Source organism: Coregonus lavaretus (assembly GCF_964263955.1).
Source record: "Coregonus lavaretus genome assembly, chromosome: 4".
Lineage (NCBI taxonomy): Eukaryota > Metazoa > Chordata > Actinopteri > Salmoniformes > Salmonidae > Coregonus > Coregonus lavaretus.
Genome location: NC_139991.1, coordinates 34,142,765 through 34,169,468, shown reverse-complemented (window position 1 = coordinate 34,169,468; position 26,704 = coordinate 34,142,765). Strand labels below are relative to the sequence as shown.

The 26,704-nt window shown below is 44.6% G+C and overlaps 1 protein-coding gene across 1 annotated transcript in view; it reads right to left on the bottom strand.

Moving 5' to 3' along the window:
* The window catches only part of LOC311127735 (potassium/sodium hyperpolarization-activated cyclic nucleotide-gated channel 1-like), a gene marked incomplete at both ends in the record, with an annotated part of 218,702 nt that overhangs the window by 3,921 nt on the left and 188,077 nt on the right, over window positions 1-26,704 (bottom strand). Inside the window, one exon of the mRNA XM_084159603.1 lies at window positions 12,947-13,111. Within this exon, the coding sequence (XP_084015729.1) occupies window positions 12,947-13,111 (165 nt within the window). The remainder of the gene's footprint in view (window positions 1-12,946; window positions 13,112-26,704) is intronic.

The following is a 26,704-nucleotide window of genomic DNA, read 5'->3' as shown; positions in this document are numbered from 1 at the left end:
AACTGTTGTCACCTTCTCACCAAGCTGCTTGGCGATGGTCTTGTAGCCTATTCCAGCCTTGTGTAGGTCTACAATCTTGTCCCTGACATCCTTGGAGAGCTCTTTGGTCTTGGCCATGGTGGAGAGTTTGGAATCTGATTGATTGATTGCTTCTGTGGACAGGTGTCTTTTATACAGGTAACAAACTGAGATTAGGAGCACTCCCTTTAAGAGTGTGCTCCTAATCTCAGCTCGTTACCTGTATAAAAGACACCTGGGAGCCAGAAATCTTTTTGATTGAGAGGGGGTCAAATACTTATTTCCCTCATTAAAATGCAAATCAATTTATAAAATTTTTGACATGCGTTTTTCTTGATTTTTTGGTTGTTATTCTGTCTCTTACTGTTCAAATAAACCCACCATTAAAATTATAGACTGATAATTTCTTTGTCAGTGGGCAAACGTACAAAATCAGCAGGGGATCAAATATTTTTTTCCCTCACTGTAGGACGGACGCACACTGTTTAAATGGCCCAAATGTTGATTTAGACGTTCGCATATTTGACAGATTATGACTATCACTAATGTCATGATATGTTTGGTAAAGTAATAAAGAAGGTGAAATATTTTTGGTAGATGTTCCTGAAACAGGGGGGGGGGGGGGGGGGTGTATTATATTGCCCTATTGCTAGATTGATGACTAAAGCCATAACGAAACAGTGCAAAACGGCTGTCAGTTCAACTGGTTTAAACCTTATAATAGGTATCCTTTAGAAAATACGTTAGTGGCATTGTCATTACGACCATAGGGTATAGCCTCCCAGTTGACATATGGTCAGCTGTACAGATGGCCAGGTCAACGGCAGGGCACATATTCAAAACTACAGGATTTTAACATCCGTAGCTTTGTGTGAAACAGAATCAAGGGGATCACTGGATTCCCTAGTGAGGTAGTGTTGGGAAATCCATCCCTAGGTTTGTGTCCCAAATGGAACACCATTCTCTTTATAGTGGGCCAATAGGGCTCTGGTCAAAGGTTGTGCACTTTATAAGGAATAGGGCGCCATTTTGGGACACAGCCCAAGTCCTTGTTATGCCTCACATTATTCCTCATCAACCAGCACAAAGTAAATGACAGTGCTGAACATTAGGACTCTAACTAATCACGATGCTGAACACCAGGGAAGTGGCTAGATGCTAATGCTAACACCAGACACTGAGTGCAGGGTTGCCATAGACTTACATGACATCAGCATATATTGCTGAACATAATGCTTCTCCAATAAACACTGTGGATGGGGAGCACAACATAGCACATTCTTAAAACATAAGGATATGGGATAGTGGGGTATGGGGCCTTGTAAGTCAGGTACAGTACATTCAAATCTCACACAGCTCAGAAAACTTTGACTGATCGAAGCTGAGGTTTGTAGGGATCACAGTATTAAATTACGCTTATTTGGGCTGAATATAGTTATTGTATATTATGTACTATACCAAATACTGTATACCTAGCCATTCTGGTAGTACTAAATCTAAATGCACAATCAAGGGAACTAGCTAGGCATGCTTAGAAATGTATACTGTAACTGACAGTACTAGTGGAATAAAATTAAAACATACTTGCTTCACTTTCAAAAAATTTAAGCAACATTTACCTAAACTCAAGTTTCTAGTTATATATTAACAGGTGAGGTTAAATCATATTTATTTATGTCTACTGTTGCCCTGGTGTTATTCTTATACAACCTTTTCCCCAAAACTTTTTACCCATATTTCTGTTATATACAGTGCCTTCGGAAAGTATTCAGACCCCTTGACCTTTTCCACATTTGTTATGTTACAGCCTTATTCTAAAATGTATTAAATTGTTTTTCCCCCCCTCATCAATCTACACACAATACCCCATAATGACAAAGCAAAAACAGTTTTTTTGAATACATTTACCAAAATGTCTAAAAACCGGTTTTCGCATTGTCATTAGGGGGTATTGTGTGTAGATTGCTGAGATTTGTTATTTATTTAATCAATTTTAGAATAAGGCTGTAACGTAACAAAATATGGAAAAAGTCAACTGGTCTGAATACTTTCTGAAGGCACTGTAGTTTTCTTTCAACATACTGTACTTGGTTTCCGTTTTGGTGTAGCCTAATTGTTAAAAGCTAACATTGAAAAGGATAGTACTAGTGTTTATGATGACCCTTTTATTGTCTTTATACATGAAACATACTGAAATGCCCTGAAACATACGGAAATGGGTATTCAGCTATTCCAGTAACTATTTCACAAAGCATTTTTGTGATTTGCTGTTTGTAAGGGTTGAACTAATGGCACGGTGATAACTGTCAAAACATTAATGACTGCCTCGCCTGGTTCACCAACTACTTCTCAGATAGAGTTCAATGTGTGAAATCGGAGGGCCTGTTGTCTCTATGGGGGTGCCACAGGGTTCAATTCTTGGGCCGACAATTTTCTCTGTGTATATCAATGATGTCACTCTTGCTGCTGGTGACTCTCAGATCCACCTCTACGCAGACGACACCATTTTGTATACATCTGGCCCATCATTGGACACTGTGTTAACAAACCTCCAAACGAGCTTCAATGCCATACAACACTCCTTCAGTAGCCTCCAACTGCTCTTAAACACTAGTAAAACTAAATGCATGCTCTTCAATCGAACGCTGCTGGCACCCGCCCACCCGACTAGAATCACCACTCTCGACGGGTCTGACCTAGAGTATGTGGACAACTACAAATACCTAGGTGTCTGGTTAGACTGTAAACTCTCCTTCCAGACTCACATTAAGAATCTCCAATCCAAAGTTAAATCTAGAATCGGCTTCCTATTTCGCAACAAAGCCTCCTTCACTCATGCTGCCAAACATGCCCTCGTAAAACTGACTATCCTACCGATCCTTGACTTCGGCGATGTCATTTACAAAATAGCCTCCAACACTCTACTCAGCAAATTGGATGTAGTCTATCACAGTGCCATCCGTTTTGTCTCCAAAGCCCCATACACTACCCACCACTGTGACCTGTACGCTCTTGTTGGCTGGTCCTCACTACATGTTCGTCGTCAAACCCACTGGCTCCAGGCCATCTATAAATCACTGCTAGGCAAATCCCCGCCTTATCTTAGCTCATTGGTCACCATAGCAGCACCCACCCGTAGTCTGCGCTCCAGCAGGTATATCTCACTGGTCATTCCCAAAGCCAACACCTCCTTTGGCCGCCATTCCTTCCAGTTCTCTGCTGCCAATGACTGGAACGAATTGCAAAAATCTCTGAAGCTGGAGACTCTTATCTCCCTCACTAACTTTAAGCATCAGTTGTCAGAGCACCTTACCGATCACTGCACATGTACACAGCCCATCTGAAATTAGCCCACCCAACTACCTCATCCCTATATTGTTATTTATTTTGCTCTTTTGCACCCCAGTATCTCTATTTGCACATAATCTCTTGCACATCTAGCATTCCAGTGTTAATACTAATTGTAATTATTTTGCACTATAGCCTATTTATTGCCTTACCTCCATAACTTGCTACATTTGCATACACTGTATATATATTTTCTGTTGTATTTTATGACCTTATGTTTTTTTTTACCCCATATGTAACTCTGTGTTGTTGTTTTTATCGCAATGCTTTGCTTTATCTTGGCCAGGTCGCAGTTGTAAATGAGAACTTGTTCTCAACTGGCTTACCTGGTTAAATAAAGGTGAAATAAAAAAATAAAAAAATAAAAAATTATGTCAGGGCCCTGGGGAAAATAAATACCACACAAATAAATAAACCTTTTTTTTTTTTTTTTTAAACAAAAGGTAGTTAAGAGAAGTAACCACGACAACAACAATAAAAACAACAAAAAACATAAATGTTGGTTATAATGACTAACAAAGGAAAGAAACAGACAATTTTATCTGGCTGGTGTCAAACTTGAACTACTTTTGAATATAAAAATGTATCCAAAACCCTTCACTGATAGATGAGTTATCATTTAATTATTATGAGTAACAAATTTCAGTTTATTCAAAAACGTAAGGAACATTCCTGTTGCATCCCAATTTAAAAATGTGCCACTTAGGCCTATAGATTAAAGCTCATTAACTTTATTTTGACTGTGGCTTTAATCAATAAAGAGCCAATTATTTAATTCTGATTTTATGCCTTTGATTCGTTATCTAACCGACCTGTCTGTGCAGGTTTATCCCAACCTATGGTAATTACTGTCATGGGAATGGAACAGTGGTACCAACGCAGTTGTACACAGAGCTCAAGCACCTCACCAGGTGGCTGCTTGCTATGACATCAGCCCAAACTAAAAAATTAGGAAGGACATTAAGCTGCTTATGTTTTCACCCCTATCTCTCTAACTGTTGTACTGAAACAGACAACGATCAGCTTAACATCTCAATTAGTTTTTTTCTAAAAAGGCTCAATCACAAAATTTACAGTTTTTCACAAGCTTGAACTAATAATTCTGAAATAATTAAAAACATAAAAAAACGGATGAAAATTGATTCCTTTACTCACCAATATGTGTAAAATTGCATTGATACTATCCAAGTACTTACTAATCTAAGGACATGTATTCATTTGTGAACAGAGGTTAAAGATTTAATAAAACTGTCAGATATGAAGAACTACCGTAGTCAATCTTGTAACATCTAATGGTCAGGATGATGCAAATGCTTACAGAAATAGTACAGCATGTTACATTTTATCGATATTCCTTTGTTTTAGTTACCTCTGTCAAATTACTACTTAGAAAATCACAATTTATCAACCTGTATGTTCACAACTAAAAATATGTTACACCTACTGTGGAGGACCTTCGGTTAACTTCAGGTTTCTTTTCAATGGAGGAAGGAATTCACCTTGTGAATTAATGTAACTTTGTGAGTTCATGTTTTGGAAGATGTATTCGAGATCGAATCCATTTTAGTGTGCCTCTGGGTCATTTTCCCTGGCTGTGCGAATATTGTAATTGTAATAAAGCGTTTACCTGCTGCCTATTCGTCGGCCAGGACACACTTGATAACGAGATGTGCTCATCTCAAGAGGAACTCCTGGTCAAATAATTTTTAGATAGAGATACAATCAATTGTGCAACATGTTATTTGTTTCAATGCATGGTACTTTTTTAAAAAGAACCAACCAGACAAGCACTTAACCAAATGCAGTCCATATATAAACGAGACATCCAGCACTGATCATGACATTGTATTTTCCCTTGTATGAGACAAAAACCCCTTTTTTAGTCCAAATGAACAGATTATCCCATAACACTTCCTGATTTAGGATGTGCTATTTTAAGAGCCGGCAGCCAGCTCTTGTTTTAAAGCAAAACATAATGTGACACATCTGGATTAAAAAATATATATATTTGATTAAAAGGGCAAATGTAAATCACGAACACCACAGAGGTCAAAGGGGCATACGTTTCAGAGGGTAGTAAACACACCCTCTGAATCTACAGGGAAATGGAACTGATGTAGAGTACTATAGCCAGTTGGTCAAAGATATGAGAGGATTGATTCACATGACCAGTAAATTGTATATTTTTAGCAGTATGGCATACCATATCGCTTGATATGCCCTATGGACTATTAATTCGATCTGAATGGTCTATCCCAACCATGACATCATGTTTTATCAATTGATGCTGACTTGCCTGTCACAATAGTATTGCAATGTTGAGTCAACACTAGGGGTGCAAAAAAATTCAATATCAACATGCCTGAGTCACACAAACAAACATACCAACAAGAAAGAAGAAAAAACAAACAAACAAACAGGAAATAAATACAAACCACAGGCTTAATCCGGGTTTGAGACAACATTTGCACACCATCGTTCTGCAAATTCAACTTGTTTTTGTAAAAATCTTCTCACAGTATTTGATATATTTTAAAAGACACTGGGTGCCTATACAAAAAAACTCCACTCCAATCATATCGCCCCTTTTTGATTATACAGTGATTTCGGAAAGTATTCAGACCCCTTCCCTTTTTCCACATTTTGTTACTTTACAGCCTTATTCTAAAATGGATTAAATAAAACAATTTCCTCATCGATCTACACACAATACCCCATAATGACAAAGCAGATTTGTCATTAGCAGATGACATTTTTGCAGATTTATTACAAACAAAAAACAGAAATACAGTTGAAGTCGGATGTTTAAATACACCTTACCCAAATACATTTAAACTCAGTTTTTCACAATTCCTGACATTTAATCCTAGTAAAAATTCCCTGTCTTAGGTCAGTTAGAATCACCACTTTATTTTAAGAATGTGAAATGTCAGAATAATAGTAGAGAGAATGATTTATTTCAGCTTTTTTTTTTTTCATCATATTCCCAGTGGGTCAGAAGTGTACATACATTCAATTAGTATTTGGTAGCATTGCCTTTAAATTATTTCACTTGGGTCAAACGTTTCGGGTAGCCTTCCACAAGCTTCTCACAATAAATTGGGTGAATTTTGGCCCATTCCTCCTGACAGAACTGGTGTAACTGTGTCAGGTTTGTAGGCCTCCTTGCTCGCACACACTTTTTCAGTTCTGCCCACATATTTTCTATAGGATTGAGGTCAGGGCTTTGTGATGGCCTCTCCAATACCTTGACTTTGTTGTCCTTAAGCCATTTTGCTACAACTTTGGAAGTATGCTTGGAGTCTTTGTCCATTTGGAAGACCCATTTGCGATCAAGCTTTAACTTCCTGACTGATGTCTTGAGATGTTGCTTCAATATATCCACATCATTTTCCGTCCTCATGATGCCATTTATTTTGTGAAGTGCACCAGTCCCTCCTGCAGCAAAGCACCCCCACAGCATGATGCAGCCACCCCCGTGCTTCACGGTTGGGATGGTGGTGTTCGGCTTGCAAGCTACCCCCTTTTTCCTCCAAACATAACGATGGTCATTACGGCCAAACTTCTATTTTTGTTTCATTAGACCAGAGGACATTTATCCAAAAAGTACGATCTTTGTCCCCATGTGCAGTTGCAAACCGTAGTCTGGCTTTTTTATGGCGGTTTTGGAGCAGTGGTTTCTTCCTTGCTGAGCGGCCTTTCAGGTTATGTCGATATAGGACTCGTTTTACTGTGGATATAGATTATTTTGTACCTGTTTCCTTCAGCATCTTCACAAGGTCCTTTGCTGTTGTTCTGGGATTGATTTGCACTTTTCGCACCAAAGTACGTTCATCTCTAGGAGACAGAACGCGTCTCCTTCCTGAGCGGTATGACAGCTGCGCGGTCCCATGGTGTTTATACTTGCGTACTATTGTTTGTACAGATGAACGCAGTACCTTCAGGTGTTTGGAAATTGGATGAACCAGACCTGTGGAGGTCTACAATTATTTTTCTGAGTTCTTAGCTGATTTCCTTTGATTTTCCTATGATGTCAAGCAAAGAGGCACTGAGTTTGAAGGTAGGCCTTGAAATACATCAACAGGTACACCTCCAATTGACTCAAATGATGTCAATTAGCCTATCAGAAGTTTCTAAAGCCATGACATCATTTTCTGGAATTTTCCAAGCTGTTTAAAGGCACAGTCAACGTAGTGTATGTAAACTTCTGACCCACTGGAATTGTGATACAGTGAATTATAAGTGAAATAATCTGTCTGTAAACAATTGTTGGAAAAATTACTTGTGTCATGCACAAAGTAGATGTCCTAACCGACATGCCAAAACTATAGTTTGTTAAAAATAAATTTGTGGAGTGGTTGAAAAACAAGTTTTAATGACTCCAACCTAAGTGTATGTAAACTTCCGACTTCTACTGTAACTTATTTACAGTGAGGGAAAAAAGTATTTGATCCCCTGCTGATTTTGTACGTTTGCCCACTGACAAAGACATGACCAGTCTATAATTGTAATGGTAGGTTTATTTGAACAGTGAGAGACAGAATAACAACAAAAAAATAAAAAAAAACACGTCATAAATGTTATAAATTGATTTGCATTTTAATGAGGGAAATAAGTATTTGACCCCTCTGCAAAACATGACTTAGTGGTGGCAAAACCCTTGTTGGCAATCACAGAGGTCAGACGTTTCTTGTAGTTGGCCACCAGGTTTGCACACATCTCAGGAGGGATTTTGTCCCACTCCTCTTTGCAGATCTTCTCCAAGTCATTAAGGTTTCGAGGCTGACGTTTGGCAACTCGAACCTTCAGCTCCCTCTACAGATTTTCTATGGGATTAAGGTCTGGAGATTGGCTAGGCCACTCCAGGACCTTAATTTGCTTCTTCTTGAGCAGCTCCTTTGTTGCCTTGGCCATGTGTTTTGGGTCATTGTCATGCTGGAATACTCATCCACGACCCATTTTCAATGCCCTGGCTGAGGGAAGGAGGTTCTCACCCAAGATTTGACAGTACATGGCCCCGTCCATCGTCCCTTTGATGCGGTGAAGTTGTCCTGTCCCCTTAGCAGAAAAACACCCCCAAAGCATAATGTTTCCACCTCCATGTTTGACGGTGGGGATGGTGTTCTCGGGGTCATAGCCAGCAATCCTCCTCCTCCAAACACGGCGAGTTGAGTTGATGCCAAAGAGCTCCATTTTGGTCTCATCTGCCCACAACACTTTCACCCAGTTCTCCTCTGAATCATTCAGATGTTCATTGGCAAACTTCAGACGGCCCTGTATATGTGCTTTCTTGAGCAGGGGGACCTTGCGGGCGCTGCAGGATTTCAGTCCTTCACGGCGTAGTGTGTTACCAATTGTTTTCTTGGTGACTATGGTCCCAGCTGCCTTGAGATCATTGACAAGATCCTCCCGTGTAGTTCTGGGCTGATTCCTCACCGTTCTCATGATCATTGCAACTCCACGAGTTGAGATCTTGCATGGAGCCCCAGGCCGAGGGAGATTGACCGTTCTTTTGTGTTTCTTCCATTTGCGAATAATCGCACCAACTGTTGTCACCTTCTCACCAAGCTGCTTGGCGATGGTCTTGTAGCCTATTCCAGCCTTGTGTAGGTCTACAATCTTGTCCCTGACATCCTTGGAGAGCTCTTTGGTCTTGGCCATGGTGGAGAGTTTGGAATCTGATTGATTGATTTCTTTGTGGACAGGTGTCTTTTATACAGGTAACAAGCTGAGATTAGGAGCACTCCCTTTAAGAGTGTGCTCCTAATCTCAGCTCGTTACCTGTATAAAAGATTGAGAGGGGGTCAAATACTTATTTCCCTCATTAAAATGCAAATCAATTTCTAACCTTTTTGACATGCGTATTTCTGGATTTTTTAGTTGTTATTCTGTCTCTCACTGTTCAAATAAACCTATCATTAAATTTATAGACTGATCATTTCTTTGTCAGTGGGCAAACGTACAAAATCAGCAGGGTATCAAATACTTTTTTCCCTCACTGTACATTCAGAACCTTTGCTATGAGACTCGAAATTGAGCTCAGGTGCATCATGTTTCCATTGATCATCCTTGAGATGTTTCTACTACTTCATTTGGAGTCCCTCTGTGGTAACTTAAATTCATTAGACATTATTTGGAAAGGGACACACCTGTCTATATAAGGTCCCACAGTTGACAGTGCATGTCCGAGCAAAAAGCAAGCCATGAGGTTGAAGGAATTTTCCGTAGAGCTCAGAGACAGGATTGTGTCGAGGCACAGATCTGGGGAAGGGTACCAAAATATTTCTGCAGCATTGAAGGTCCCCAAGAACACAGTGGCCTCCATCATTCTTAAATGGAAGAAATTTGGAACCACCAAGACTCTTCCTAGAGCTGGCCGCCCGGCCAAACTGAGCAATCGGGGGAGAAGGGCCGTGGTCAGGGAGGTGACCAAAAACCCGATGGTCACTCTGACAGAGCTCTAGAGTTCCTCTGTGGAGAAGGGAGAACCTTCCAGAAGGACAACCATCTCTGCAGCACTCCACCAATTAGGCCTTTATGGTGGAGTGGCCAGACGGAAGCCACTCTTCAGTAAAAGGCACATGACAGCCCGCTTGGAGTTTGCCAAAAGGCACCTAAAGACACTCAGACCATGAGAAACAAGATTCTCTGGTTTGATGAAACCAAGATTGAACTCTTTGGCCTGAATGCCAAGTGTCACGTCTGGAGGAAACCTGGCACCATCCCTACGGTGAAGCACGGTGGTGGCAGTATCATGCTGTGGGGATGTTTTTCAGTGGCAGGGAATGGGAGACTAGTCAGGATCGAGGCAAAGATGAATGGAGCAAAGTACATTTTTACATTTACATTTTAGTCATTTAGCAGACGCTCTTATCCAGAGCGACTTACAGTTAGTGAGTGCATACATTTTCATACTGGCTCCCCATGGGAAACAAACCCACAACCCTGGCGTTGCAAGCACCACGCTCTACCAACTGAGCTACAGAGTACAGAGAGATCCTTGATGAAAACCTGCTCCAGAGCACTCAGGACCTCAGACTGGGGAGAAGGTTCACCTTCCAAAAGGACAACCACCCTAAGCACACAGCCAAGACAACGCAGGAGTGGCTTCGGGACAAGTCTCTGAATGTCCTTGAGTGAACCAGCCAGAGCCCGGACTTGAATCCGATCTCTGGAGAGACCTGAAAATAGCTGTGCAGCAACATTCCCCATCCAAACTGACAGAGCTTGAGAGGATCTGCAGAGGAGAAACTCCCCAAATAGAGGTGTGCCAAGCTTGTAGCGTCATACCTAAGAAGACTCTAGGCTGAAATCGCTGCCAAAGGTGCTTCAACAAAGTACTGAGTAAAGGGTATGAATATTTCTTTCAATGTGATATTTCAGTTTTTTTTTAAATAAATTATCAAAAAATTCTACAAACCAGTTTTTGCTTTGTCATTATGGGGTATTGTGTGTAGATTGATGAGGAAAAAAACAATTTGATCAATTCTAGAATGAGGCTGTAACTTAACAAAATGTGGAAAAAGTCAAGGGGTCTGAATACTTTCCGAAGGCACTGTAGATATTGTGATAAAAGTGTAATTTTGTGTGATTTGTTATAGATCAAATGTTAGGCCATGCAATTTATACAAATGTCGCAGAGTTCTTGCTTAATAACTCATTTTAACAAGTCTCTAGCACTTACCATACTTTATGATGATAAATATCCCCAACCACTCCTATTTTCTTTCGGTAATGGTCCATTGCTTTTTCATGCTTTATGCTTATAGACTCTTTTCAATATTGTGTCTGATTTATTAAAACAATTATATTAGAATGTAATGTTTGAAATAGCTAATGTTTATTTTAAGGAATCTACTATAAGTTATGTCAAGATATATGTTTCTCATAGGTTAAAACAAGGCTAGATGGGCCAAAGTATGGCTTAACATCCTTCAAGAAAGTGGAAATTCAAAAGCAGAAAATAATTGACTAGAGGCCTGGGGAATAAATGGGGGCAAAATAAAGTATGTGTACAATATGAAAGTAAGACTCACATGGAGAAACAAAATATTCTAACATCCCTATCAACCTCTCAATGCAGAAACTGAAGTTGAGAGACCGAAAATGTGCTCTCTAAAAAGAATAATATTGCATACGACATCAGTTAACTTCGTACTTCTGTTAAAATCTAAAACCTGACAAAGGCACTTGGAACATAATAAAGTATAGTTTACCAAGCTATCGGCTGTATTTTGTCCTTTAAAGATAAAAGGTAATAGACTTCATATGGAAAGATATAATGGCCGTCTTAGGACGGCACAGAATATGAAAGGGGTGCTTTTTCAATACAAATGCATTACTTATATGCATTACTAGTGCAATATTCTACAAGTGTTAGATGCTATATGCTTTGTACTTTGTATGAGTGTGTGGCCATGTTGAAATGTGAGTTTTGCAGGCAACCTCTCCAGAAACATATCCGATAATATTTGTAGTTATAAAGCACTCAATTAAGGAGAAATAGCTAGACCAGATTATATCAGAATATTTCCCAAATATTGATAAATATAGTATATTATGAGCAAATTCATTTTAAAAAAAATACTTTAAAATTGAAAAGTTATTTAGAAAAAAACAGCATAAAAAACAAATAAATGCCCTGGTGGCATTACATACATGTGCCCCTTTTTTCAATCGTTATAGTAATTATGTTTCTATCAGATTTATTGATTATCGTTCATTATGACTTTAGTTAAATGGTCACTAATAATGGCCAAGTTTGTCTATGTTGTTCTAAGAAAGGAATATGGCTTGGCAGTATCTAGGGTTGCAACAATCCAGTAACTTTCCACAAATTCCCAAGTTTCACAGAAATCCAGGTTGGAGGATTCCCACATTTCCTGCGTATTCCCTCCTGAATTCAGGAATATCCCATCCGGGATTTCTGGAAAACCTGGGAATTTTGTGGAAAGTTTCACAAATGTTTCAACCTTAACAGAAGATAAGGGGAGTTACAAGCCGTGCCTGGTAAAGCTGGCCAACTTTGAGGCCTCTGGTTCCCTGTCCTTCCTCCATAGTGTCATGTGCCCAGCTCAGGGCCCCTGGTTGGGGGCTAGGCCAGTCTTTGGCTGCTCTGGCTGGGCTGGACCTTGGGACGGGGTCGGGGTGCTGCTCATACCTAGGTGTGCAGGTGAATGAATACGGAGGCACATGCAAATGAGTTCTAGCTTCCGTCCACTCGCCGGAAGGGATTCCAGTTGGGGGTCAACACCAAACCAAAGAAGGGACGGATCTGACACCCTACCGGATAGACAGTGAAATACATTGCCACTGACTTCCATTTATTAACACAATTGGAGTTTGACTTAACTTTTTTAAACAATCAATGTTACCATTGTAAAAATGATTGTAAAATTAAGGTAATTTGATGGAAAGAGAGGAGGAATGAAAGAACAAAGAGTGTGCAGCTTACAGGTCATGCATCGCGATGGCAGACGGACATGATGAAAACAGATAGATACACATGACACGGCACAGGCAGGGCATGACAGGGCACCAACCCAACACAGTACAGTATGTGGTGTGGTCATGGTCTTACCGATGCGGTCCAGGCGGTCGATGGCTACAGTCTCGAAGGCGCGGCGCATCATGGGGTACTCCTCCAACACCTCGTTGAAGTGGTCCACAGAGAGGGAGAAGAGACGGCAGTAGGTGTCAGCACGAACGCTGGCCGTGCGTCTCCCCTTCGTCAGCAGACAAATCTCTGTAGAGAAAATACAGAATGCACAATAAGACAATAAGCTCAACTCTTATTTTTTGATGTCACTGAAGTAATGCACTGTTTCTGTTTGATCATGAAAGAAAGATAGATACCCACACACTTTCGAACGCTCCCGTAGTTTTATTGTGCAAGAAGACCTAGGGTATGTCTGCGGGTATCTTATCTTTCTTTCATTACTACTGGATGTGTGTACACTACTTATAATGATTGGAAAGCTGCCGCGGTCATCCCCCTCTTCAAAGGGGGTGACACTGTAGATCCAAACTGTTACAGACCTATATCCATCCTGCCCTGCCTTTGGAAAGTATTTGAAAGCCAAGTTAACAAACAGATCACCGACCATTTCGAATCCCACCGTACCTTCTCCGCTATGCAATCCGGTTTCCGAGCTGGTCATGGGTGCACTTCAGCCACGCTCAAGGTCCTAAACGAAATTATAACCGCGATCGATAATAGACAGTACTGTGCAGCCGTCTTCATCGACCTGGCCAAGGCTTTTGACTCTGTCAACCACCGCAATCTTATTGGCAGACTAAATAGCCTTGGTTTCTCAAATGACTGCCTCGCCTGGTTCACCAACTACTTCTCAGTTCAATGTGTGAAATCGGAGGGCCTGTTGTCTGGACCTATGGCAGTCTCTATGGGGGTGCCACAGGGTTCAATTCTTGGGCCGACTCTTTTCTCCGTGTATATCAATGATGTCGCTCTTGCTGCTGGTGACTCTCAGATCCACCTCTACGCAGACGACACCATTTTGTATACATCTGGCCCTTCATTGGACACTGTGTTAACAAACCTCCAAACGAGCTTCAATGCCATACAACACTCCTTCAGTAGCCTCCAACTGCTCTTAAACACTAGTAAAACTAAATGCATGCTCTTCAATCGAACGCTGCTGGCACCCGCCCACCCGACTAGAATCACCACTCTCGACGGGTCTGACCTAGAGTTTGTGGACAACTACAAATACCTAGGTGTCTGGTTAGACTGTAAACTCTCCTTCCAGACTCACATTAAGAATCTCCAATCCAAAGTTAAATCTAGAATCGGCTTCCTATTTCGCAACAAAGCCTCCTTCACTCATGCTGCCAAACATGCCCTCGTAAAACTGACTACCCTACCGATCCTTGACTTTGGCGATGTCATTTACAAAATAGCCTCCAACACTCTACTCAGCAAATTGGATGTAGTCTATCACAGTGCCATCCGTTTTGTCTCCAAAGCCCCATACACTACCCACCACTGTGACCTGTACGCTCTTGTTGGCTGGTCCTCACTACATGTTCGTCGTCAAACCCACTGGCTCCAGGCCATCTATAAATCACTGCTAGGCAAATCCCCGCCTTATCTTAGCTCATTGGTCACCATAGCAGCACCCACCCGTATTCTGCGCTCCAGCAGGTATTTCTCACTGGTCATTCCCAAAGCCAACACCTCCTTTGGCCGCCATTCCTTCCAGTTCTCTGCTGCCAATGACTGGAACGAATTGCAAAAATCTCTGAAGCTGGAGACTCTTATCTCCCTCACTAACTTTAAGCATCAGTTGTCAGAGCACCTTACCGATCACTGCACCTGTACACAGCCCATCTGAAATTAGCCCACCCAACTACCTTATCCCTATATTGTTATTTATTTTGCTCTTTTGCACCCCAGTATCTCTATTTGCACATAATCTCTTGCACATCTAGCATTCCAGTGTTAACACTAATTGTAATTATTGTCACAGTTTCGGCCGAGGCTGCCTCTCTTCCTTGCTCGGGCAGGCTTCGGCGTTTGTCGTCTCCGGAATACTAGCTGCCACCGTTGTATGTTTCTATGTTCGTTTGGTCTGGTCTGGTATTTGTACACCTGTTATCGTTTAGTGTCATTAGTGTCCTATAAGTTCTCCTTGTGTTTGTCAAGTGTTGTGTGTGATTGTTTTCACTGTTGTGCGTTTGGCTAGTACGTATACTGTTTGCTCGGTTGAGCTGTTCTCCATTGTGTTGGAGTGTTTTGTCGCACCTGTTTAGTGCGCCCGTTTTGTTTTCGCCTGCGTGCGGAGTTCTCGCCTCAGGGCATTTATTCGTGCTTGTGTTTGTGCATCCACTAAAGTCTTTTGGACTTACTTTCTGCGTCCTGCGCCTGATTCCACCACCACACCCACCTACAGCAACACTGACAGAATCACACACCTGCTCGAATGGAATCAGCAGGAGCTGCAGCAGCACAGGAGACGTTGGAGGACAGGGTCCGGGAACAGAATGACCAGATCCTGCGGATGGGGTCCGCCCTGCAGGAGGTGATCACCACCCTCCAACGCTGGGAGACCCGAGGGACACCCCCAACGCCATCTTCCCTGCCCTCACCATCGGCAAGTCAGCCCATTCCCGCTCCGGAACCCAGAGGAGTTCGACTCTCGCTCCCGAGGGCCTACGATGGGACCGCTGCCGGGTGTCAGGGCTTCCTTCTCCAGGTGGAGCTTTACCTGGCCACCGTGCACCCGGCGCCCTCGGGACACGAGAGCGTGTCCGCCCTGATCTCCTGCCTTTCCGGCAAAGCGTTAGAATGGGCCAACGCCGAGTGGAGGAGAATAGACGCTACCACCATCACGTACGCCGAGTTCTCCCGCCGCTTCAGGGCGGTGTTTGACCATCCCCCGGAGGGGAAAGCGGCGGGGGAGCGTCTGTTCTGCCTCCGGCAGGGGAAGAGGAGTGCCCAGGAGTTCGCGTTGGAATTCCGGACTCTAGCGGCGGATGCAGGGTGGAATGAGCGGGCCCTCATTGATCACTACTGCTGTAGTCTACGTGAGGACGTCCGTAGGGAGCTGGCCTGTCGGGACACCAGCCTCTCGTTCGACCAGTTAGTCGACATGTCCATCAGGCTGGATACCCTGCTAGCTACCCGCGGACGTCCCGAGGGGGGTCCGTCCATTTCACCCTCCAGCGCCTCCGAGCCGTGCCCCATGGAGCTCGGGGGCGCTGGCGCTAGAGAGAGGAGGGGTCGGAGTACGAGGGGGTCCATCTCCTGCACCAACTGTGGTCGGGGAGGACACACCGCGGCTAGGTGCTGGGGATGGCCTCCTAGGGGAGAAGACGACAGGCCCCGCACTGGGGAGCCCTTCCAGGTGAGTAGGCGCCCCACTCACCCAGTGCTCTCTGTTGCGCACTTCTGTATACCTGTGCGTTTTCCACAGGTCGCACCTCATTCCCAGCATAAGGCGCTGGTAGATTCAGGCGCGGCTGGGAATTTTGTTGATAAGAGATTTTGTTTAGCCTTAGGGATTCCCCTTCTCCCTGTTGACGTCCCCTTCCCCGTTCATGCCCTAGATAGCCGTCCGTTGGGTGCGGGCTTGATCAGGGAGGTCACGGCGCCACTTAGGATGTGTGCGCAGGGGGGTCATCAGGAGATGATCCAGCTATTTCTGATCGACTCGCCTGCGTATCCGGTGGTGCTGGGCATGCCCTGGTTGAGTACCCATAACCCGTCTATTTCGTGGCAGGAGAGGGCTCTGATGGAGTGGTCTGCTCAGTGTGTGGGTCGATGTTTAGGCGTTTCCGTAGGGGCTACCTCGGTGGAGAGTCCAAACCAGGTGCCCGCATTGCACGTTCCCCCTGAGTATGGGGATTTGGCTATTGTGTTCAGTAAGTCGAGGGCGACGCAGTTGCCTCCCCATAGACAGGGAGATTGTGCGATAGACCTCCAGGCAGGAGCTGTGCTCCCACGGAGCCATGTGTATCCTCTGTCTCAGGAGGAGAAGAGAGCTATGGAGACTTACATAGACGAATCTCTGAGACAAGGATACATACAGCCCTCCACTTCCCCTGCGTCCTCGAGTTTCTTTTTTGTGAAGAAAAAGGATGGTGGGTTACGCCCGTGCATTGATTACCGTGGTCTCAATCAGATCACGGTGAAGTACAGTTATCCACTCCCGCTGATTGCGACCATGACGGAGTCATTGCACGGGGCGCGTTTCTTCACTAAATTAGATCTCAGGAGCGCGTACAACTTGGTGCGCATTAGGGGGGGCGATGAATGGAAGACAGCCTTTAGTACCACCTCGGGCCATTACGAGTATCTTGTCATGCCATACGGGTTGATGAACGCTCCTTCAGTTTTCCAATCATTCGTGGATGAGATCTTCAGGGACATGCAGGGGCAGGGGGTGGTCGTGTACATAGATGACATTCTCGTGTACTCGTCTACCCGAGTCGAGCATGTGGCCCTGGTGCGCCGAGTGTTGCGGAGGCTGTTGGAGCACGACCTGTATGTCAAGGCAGAGAAGTGTCTGTTTTTCCAGGAGTCGGTCTCCTTTTTGGGTTATCAGTTGTCTGCGTCAGGGGTGAAGATCGAGGTAGACCGGGTGTCCGCCGTGCGTAATTGGCAAACGCCAACCACTGTGAAGGAGGTGCAGCAGTTTTTGGGGTTTGCGAATTACTACCGGAGGTTTATCCGGTGTTTTGGACAGGTGGCAGCTACCATAACGTCTCTTTTGAAGGGGGGTCCGGTGCGTCTGCAGTGGTCAGCCGAGGCGGACAGGGCGTTTGGGAGGCTGAAGGACCTGTTTACCTCGGCCCCGGTGCTGGCGCATCCGGATCCCTCTTTACCATTTCAGGTAGAGGTGGACGCGTCAGAGGCCGTTGCTTTCGCAACGGTCCGGCGCGCCACCTAAACTCCGCCCCTGTGCTTTTAATTCCAAGAAGCTCAGTCCGGCGGAGCGAAATTATGACGTAGGGGACAGGGAGCTGTTAGCCGTGGTACAGGCCCTAAAGGTGTGGAGGCACTGGCTTGAGGGGGCTCAACACCCTTTCCTCATTTTGACGGACCACCGTAACCTGGAGTACATCCGGGCAGCGAGGAGACTGAACCCTCGCCAGGCGCGGTGGAATATGTTTTTGACCCGGTTCATATTTAAGATCACGTACATCCCTGGGTCACAGAACGGTAAGGCAGACGCACTGTCTCGGCGGTATGACACGGAGGAGAGGTCCGTGGAGCCCACTCCCATACTGCCGGAGTCTTGTCTGGTGGCACCGGTAGTGTGGGAGGTCGATGCTGAACTCGAGCGGGCGTTACGCACCGACCCTAGTCCACCTCAATGCCCGGAGGGTCGGAAGTACGTTCCGCTCGAGATTCGGGATCGATTGATCTATTGGGCTCACACGTCACCCTCCTCTGGACACCCTGGTATCGGCCGGACAGTGCACTGTCTTAGTGCTAAGTACTGGTGGCCCACGTTGGCGAGGGATGTGAGGGTTTATGTTTCCTCCTGCTCGTGTGCGCCCAGTGTAAGGCGCCTAGACATCTGCCTAGGGGTAAGTTACTACCCCTGCCCGTTCCACAACGACCATGGTCTCACCTCTCGGTGGATTTCATCACTGACCTTCCTCCTTCACAGGGGAATACCACTATACTGGTCGTTGTGGACCGGTTCTCTAAGGCCTGTCGTTTGCTCCCTATGCCGGGCCTTCCTACTGCCCTGAAGACCGCCGAAGCGCTATTCACCCATGTGTTCCGGCACTACGGGGTACCCGAGGATATTGTGTCTGATCGAGGTCCCCAATTTACCTCCAGAGTCTGGAGAGCTTTTATGGAGCGGTTGGGGGTCTCGGTGAGCCTCACCTCGGGTTACCACCCGGAGAGTAATGGGCAGGTGGAACGTGTGAACCAGGATGTGGGTAGGTTTCTTAGAACATACTGCCAGGACCGGCCGGAGGAGTGGGTAAGGTACGTTCCCTGGGCCGAAATGGCCCAGAATTCCCTACGCCATTCCTCCACTAACCTAACCCCTTTCCAATGTGTGTTAGGTTACCAGCCGGTTCTGGCACCTTGGCAGCAGAGCCAGATCGAGGCTCCTGCGGTGGATGAGTGGGTGCGGCGCTCGGAGGAGACATGGAACGCTGCACACGTCCACCTGCAGCGGGCCCTCCGTCGTCAAAAGGCGAGCGCCGATCTCCACCGCAGTGAGGGACCGGTGTACGCACCTGGTGATCGAGTCTGGCTCTCTACCAGAAACCTGCCCCTCCGCCTGCCCTGTCGGAAACTGGGTCGGCGGTTTGTAGGGCCATTTAAAGTCCTGAGAAGATTGAACGAGGTGTGTTACAGATTACAACTACCTGTTGAGTATAAAAGTATTAACCCCTCGTTCCATGTGTCTCTTCTCAGGCCGGTGGTAGCTGGCCCACTCCAAGAAAATGAGATCAGGGAGACTCCTCCGCCCCCATTGGACATCGAGGGGGCACCGGCGTACTCTGTGCGGTCCATCTTGGATTCGAGACGTCGGATGGGGGGTCTCCAATATCTAGTGGAGTGGGAGGGGTACGGCCCGGAGGAACGGTGCTGGGTGCCGAGGAGAGACATTTTGGACCCGTCTCGCCTGACGGAATTCCATCGTGGTCACCCGACGCACCCTGCTCCGCGTCCTCCTGGTCGTCCCCGAGGCCGGAGTCAGCGCACGTCTGGAGCCGCGCGTCAAGGGGGGGGTACTGTCACGGTTTCGGCCGAGGCTGCCTCTCTTCCTTGCTCGGACAGGCTTCGGCGTTCGTCGTCTCCGGAATACTAGCTGCCACCGTTGTATGTTTCTATGTTCGTTTGGTCTGGTCTGGTATTTGTAAACCTGTTATCGTTTAGTGTCATTAGTGTCCTATAAGTTCTCCTTGTGTTTGTCAAGTGTTGTGTGTGATTGTTTTCACTGTCGTGCGTTTGGCTAGTACGTATACTGTTTGCTCGGTTGAGCTGTTCTCCATTGTGTTGGAGTGTTTTGTCGCACCTGTTTAGTGCGCCCGTTTTGTTTTCGCCTGCGTGCGGAGTTCTCGCCTCAGGGCATTTATTCGTGCTTGTGTTTGTGCATCCACTAAAGTCTTTTGGACTTACTTTCTGCGTCCTGCGCCTGATTCCACCACCACACCCACCTACAGCAACACTGACAATTATTTTGCACTATAGCCTATTTATTGCCTTACCTCCATAACTTGCTACATTTGCACACACTGTATATATATTTTCTGTTGTATTTTTTGACTTTATGTTTTTTTACCCCCATATGTAACTCTGTGTTGTTGTTTTTATCGCACTGCTTTGCTTTATCTTGGCCAGGTCGCAGTTGTAAATGAGAACTTGTTCTCAACTGGCTTAGCTGGTTAAATAAAGGTGAAATAAAATAAATAAAATAAAAACACGTTCTGTTTGGTCTCTATGCTGAATAAGGCTTCATGGCCAAAATGCGTACATCCATTGTCAGTAATACCTTTGTTTGTTAGTACTGGAGATCTCTGATAGACACACAGGGAGGGAGGAAGCAACGGACTGAGTAATTACAGCCCTAACAAAGACCAGATCTAACTCAATCTGGGGTGGGCAACCTCCAACATGGGACAAATGACCATATAAATGAAGAATGAGCAGTTTCCAAGGTACAGCTGGATCTGGTGGCATGAGAACCTAATGTGCATGTAAATAAAGCGATGGCTGCTGCGTTGTCACTAGAGCTATGGAGAGTCAATTCATCATGTTGTCACTTTGAGCTAATGAGTTGGAAAAGTCACTGTATGTACTGCTGGCTGCTGTTACTGCTGCTGTCTAGTGTAGAGTATGTACAGTATAAATCAAATCAACTCAAATCAATTTTTATTTGTCACATGCGCCGAATACAACAGGTGTAGACCTTACCGTGAAATGCTTACTTACAAGCCCTTAACCAACAATGCAGTTCAAGAAATAGAGTTAAGAAAATATTTACTAAATAAACTAAAGTAAAAAATAAAAAGTAACACAATAAAATAACAATAACGAGGCTATATACAGTTGGCACCGGTACCGAGTCAATGTGCGGGGGTACAGGTTAGTCGAGATAATTTGTACATGTAGGTAGGGGTAAAGTGACTATGCATAGATAATAAACAGCGAGTAGCAGCAGAGTAAAAACAAAGGGAGGGTGGAGGTGTCAATGTAAATAGTCCCGGTGTTCATGTGATTAATTGTTCACCAGTCTTATTGCTTGGGGGTAGAAGCTGTTAAGGAGCATTTTGGTTCTAGACTTCGGTACCGCTTGCTGTGCGGTAGCATAGAGAACAGTCTATGACTTGGGTGACTGGAGTCTTTGACAATATTTTGGGCCTTCCTCTGACACCGCCTAGTATATAGGTACCTGGATGCCAGGAAGCTTGGCCCCAGTGATGTACTGGGCCGTACGCACTACCCTCTGTAGCGCCTTACGGTCAGATGCCGAGCAGTTGCCATACCAGGCGTTGATGCAACCGGTCAGGATGCTCTCGATGGTGCAGCTGTAGAACCTTTTGAGGATCTGGGGACCCATGCCAAATCTTTTCAGTCTCCTGAGGGGGAAAAGGTGTTGTCGTGCCCTCTTCACGACTGTCTTGGTGTGTTTGGACCATGATAGTTTGTTGGTGATGTGGACACCAAGGAACTTGAAACTCTCGACCCGCTCCACTAAAGCCCCGTCAATGTTAATGTGGGCCTTTTCCTGTAGTCCACGATCAGCTCCATTGTCTTGCTCACATTGAGGGAGAGGTTGTTGTCCTGGCACCACACTGCCAGGTCTCTGACCTCCTCCCTATAGGTTGTCTCATCATTGTCGGTGATCAGGCCTACCTGGTTAATGTTTCTGAATTTGGCAATGTTAAGTGTCTCTGTCCCTCTCTCACTCCATCTCTTCTTTAACTAGCATCCATGTTGTTGTCATTCCACTAGGGATCTGTTTTCAACGTATTAAGTCGCCAGTCAATAACCTTTGCAGAGTGTGTGTGTTTATCCTGTGTTCCCATTTAATTAGCTAGTAAATAAAGAATTAAACCAGTTTGTGTAGTACTGAATCATAAGTAAGGCTCTGGGTTTTCAGATGCAAGGAGGTTATAACTGTTCAGAATGATGATATGATACGAGGTTATGATTAATAAATTGACTGTTTATAGATGTGATAGGTAAACACCTTTTTAGAGTTTAATTCGGTAGATGGTAACTCTTTAAAGAACCACTCTCGTGGTGCCCCAGATCATAATGAGTTAATTGTTACATAATTAATTTAATAAGGTAACAATTAAACATAGTTAGTTAATTAGAGAAATAACAGTCTTCAGATTAATGTTAAAGTCACGACACAGGTGACTGAGGTGGTATACTCCTCAATGTCATTGGATGAATCACGGAACATATTCCAGTCTGTGCTAGCAGAGCATCCGCGTCATCTGACCACTTCAGTATTGAGCGAGTCACCGCCCCTCGTCTTACCAGACGTAGCTGCTCTGTCCTGCTGATGCATGAAACATAAGATATTACAGTATTTAATGGCCCTTTGGTAGGATAGTCTCGACCGTAGATCATCAAGTTTATTTTCCAGTGATTGCACGTTGGCCAATAGAACCGAAGGTAATGGCGATTTACTCACTCGCCTACGAATCCTAACAAGGCACCCCGACCTTCTCCCTCTATATCTCCGCCTTTTCTTCACGCAAATGAAGGGATTTGGGCCTGGTCTCCGGACAGCAGTATATCTTTCGCGTCGGACTCATTAAAGAAAAAATCTTTGTCCAGTTTGAGGTGAGTAATCGCTGTTCTGATGTCCATAAGCTCTTTTCTGTCATAAGAGACAGTAGCAGCAACTGTATGTACAAAATAAGTTACAAACAATGTGAAAAAACTAACAAAATAGCACAGTTGGTTAGGAGCCCGTAAAACGGCAGCCATCCCCTCCGGCGCAATTATTACTGACATTACTGACACAGTGCCCAGGATTCAAACAAACACAGATAAACAACCTTGTGAACTGTGATTGGAGCCTACATTCCACAGCAATTGCAGCGACCATGATCTCAGTGATCATCAGGGCAATTGCCTTTAAAAGTCTATCGCTGTGCACAGGTATAGTTAATATTTGCTCGATTGAATCCTGGCCTCAGTGCTTGACTTGGACTGAAATAGGTGCTTGTATTCATTTTGGATGCCGGTACTGTTTATATATAGTTGCAGGATCTCCGCAACACTTTTCAGTTTATATTCTATGTGAGGAAAAGGAGCTCAAGCAGTAAAAAAATGGAGGTGCCGGTACTCAGCTCCGGTGAGCTCCTGCCCAATTCAAGCACTGCCTGGTCTGTATGTAGAGAGTGTAGTTCCCATACTTTTGCTTCATATCGAAATGGTAGACAGAACTCTGCTGATGCCCTGTTCCCTATCCCAGACCTTCAGTACCCACCCAGATGGCATGTACAATATGTTAGCCACTGGGACATTATGTGCTAGACTTGCCTCCCTAATTCCTGGACCAATCCCTCTGCCCTTGGACATGTTACCCCTCAATTTGACTAACGCTATTCTTTGATCTAATTCAGGAAAGGTAGTTATCAACCCTGCTACTGTGGGGTCAGACCATCCAAACAGACCTATCAGAAAAGAGGGTCACTGTGAAAGTAAACCTTGCACATCTGATGCTAGCTGATGCTAGGGTTACTACTTATTGATAGTGTATAGACAAACATGTCCCTATACTGCAATATTTTCTTTAGAACAGAACAGTGAGTCATATTCGAAGCACAGTGAATGAAAATAGGTATTGATTGAGGACAATGCCCTTGACATTCACAGCCTAGATTTCCTCTGTGAAAAGCGTTAGCTGCTAGAGCCTGACTGCCATAGCCCGCAGGATGTGAAAACAGCACGCTCAAGCTGCGAGTGTGAACAAGGTGTTAGTGCTCTTACAAAGGAAAACTCCTCAGAAATGCAATCTCTGTTGGCACAGACCCCCTCCTGCAATATGACAGGAGGGGGCCACACTGGATGCATCTGAAATGGCACCCTATTCCCTATGTAGTGTATATAGGGCTCTTGTCAAAAGTAATGCACTGCATAGGAAATGCCATCTGGGACACAGCCAGAGCCGAACTGCCACACTGTCACACCATCCCCCATATGTCCCCATAACCGCTTCACTCGAATTACTTCCTTACCATCCCACTCCAACAGAGAGTACACTATTCATAGAGAAAGAGAGAGACAAAAAATAATGAGCTAGCTGTAAGAAATGCACTGCAGCTGAGAGCAGATATAGAGTTGGTCATATCTGGAGTTAATTGTATTATTTTACAGTTTGTGGCTGCAGCCCAGAGGAAAGGAGGAAGGTTAGCTGTTAGCCACCTGAGTGAGCGAGCAATGAGAAGGTGTTTCTGTCACTCTCACAAATGAGTGGACAATCAGTTAGCTTAGCTCTTCTGTCCTGTATTTCCTTCAGGGCAAACAGTGTGGGAAAAGAGCCCAGGCACCCATCCTTGTAGCGAAGTCATCTGGACGACAAGCAGACCTGGGTTCAAATAATATTCATAGTATTTGAAACCAGATCTGGTGTTGGAACGAGGTAGACAAGTCATCTGGACAACCAGGCCTCGAAGTGTGAGGCCTGGGAGAGTGTGACTCGCCGGTTAGTACCGCTCCACATGATCTGATGTGTCTCTTCATCGCCCCTTCCAGTCACATGTCATCACCATTGACCCCTGGGGAACTGTGGGTAATTTGCCATCACTTCATGTGTCATACATCTCAGTTCCCCATGGACCACCACCCCCCCCCCCCTACCCTCCCCCTGCCTCCCCCTGGCTAGTGTACAGTAAGTGCCATGGATACAATCAATGCAAAATCCTATAGAGGATTGTTAACCAACTATCTGTCATTGATCTTATTGTATGACGATATGTCATCTAAATGCTAGTCTATTGAGAGTAGCTATAGCCAGGCACTGGGGGGATATTTGAAAAGCCATGCACATAAATGGTGATTAGCATGCTAATGCTAGTTTGTAGGTGTGTGTGACACTAACAGTGGTTGGTTTCAGGAGTGCTGTTTAGTATCCCATATAATGTTCTTAAGATTAATTAATTAATTGATCTTACTATGCTAGATTTAACAGCGGTTGGTCAATGCTAATGCTATATCCAGTAGCATTGGGTGTAGACTAGTCATGGAGGTTATGGCCTGGTCCTCTCCTCTGTTGTTGACCAGAGCTGGGCTATGTTATGATTTTGATAGTGTGGTTTAGTTGAGGGGAAGTAGTGAGTCTCCTGACTAATGCTAACCCAATATTCAATATGGTAATGATATTCAATATATAGTGGCACTGGGCGTAGCTAGCCTTGCTGGTTACGGCCTGGTCCTCTGTGTTTTGCCAGTTTTGGGCTATGGCCGCTATATTATGATGCTGATAGTGTGGTTCAATGGAGGGGTAGTACTGAGGTTCCTGACTGGACCAGCTCCCAAGTCAGAGCTCATCTCTTAATGCCATACTCATGCAACGACCAACGGACGAGGTAAAAATATCACTACCCACCAGATGGGCAGCTGGCCAGAGCAGGTGGCTGGTTTCAGCATAACGTGGTAGAATGACTGGCTACACACACACGAGCAGCACGCACACACACACACACACACACACACACACACACACACACACACACACACACACACACACACACACACACACACACACACACACACACACACACACACACACACACACACACCCCTTGTGCATCAAAAAAAGGGAAAGCTTTGTTTAATTTCAATTAGAGTTCCCATCCATTTGGGGGCTTACAATACACACCACCACCACACACACCAAGCTCAAACTAAACAGAGTTCACTGGTGACATAACCCCTGAAATAACTGGGATAAATACATTCTACGTCCCAAATGGCACATTATTCCCTATATAGTGCATTACTTTTGACCAGAGCCTTACGGGCCTTGGTCAAAAGTAGTACACTATATGGGGAATAGGGTGCCATTTCGGACGTCCCCAAAAAGTGCAGAGCTGAAGCAGTACACTAGAGTACAACCCCTAGACAGAGCTGCCAACTGCACCCTCGCTGTGACCCATTCTGATTACGGCCTTCATTTGCCCCCTGGTTCACCTTTTAAAGTCACAGGTCTCTAGGCTGCCATGACTCTTGCTCATATAAGCACAGATCATCTCTCACTGCTATTACTATTAGTCATTGTCCCTGGCTGCACTGCCAACTGCTATAAAACTGCTGTTGTGTAGAATAGAATAAAATAGAATAAAAAATGTGTCTTCTGCCTAGTGTGTATGCGTATAAACTTATGAATTGTCTGAATGAATTATGTCTGAGAGGACCGGAGAATCATGAAATACTGTAGAGTACATCTTTGAAATAGTCTCTATAAAACAGGGGGGCGTTCAAGGTACGCTATCTGAGTAGAAAGTCACATAAAAATAATTTAGGCAGTCACGACAAAACTATATAACCTTTGACAGCTTTCTTTATCGTTAAGGTGGAACCATCAGTCCTGTGTTCCAATGGCACGTTGTGTTTGCTAATCCAAGTTTATCATTTTAAAAGGCTAATTGATCATTAGAAAACCCCTTTTGCAATTATGTTAGCACAGCTGAAAACTGTTGTGCTGATTAAAGAAGCAATACAACTGGCCTTCTTGAGACTAGTTGAGTATCTGGAGCATCAGGAATTGTGGGTTCAATTACAGGCTCAAAATGGCCAGAAACAAAGAACTTTCTTCTGAAACTCATCAGTCTATTCTTGTTCTGAGAAATGAAGAAATTGTCAAGAAACTGAAGATCT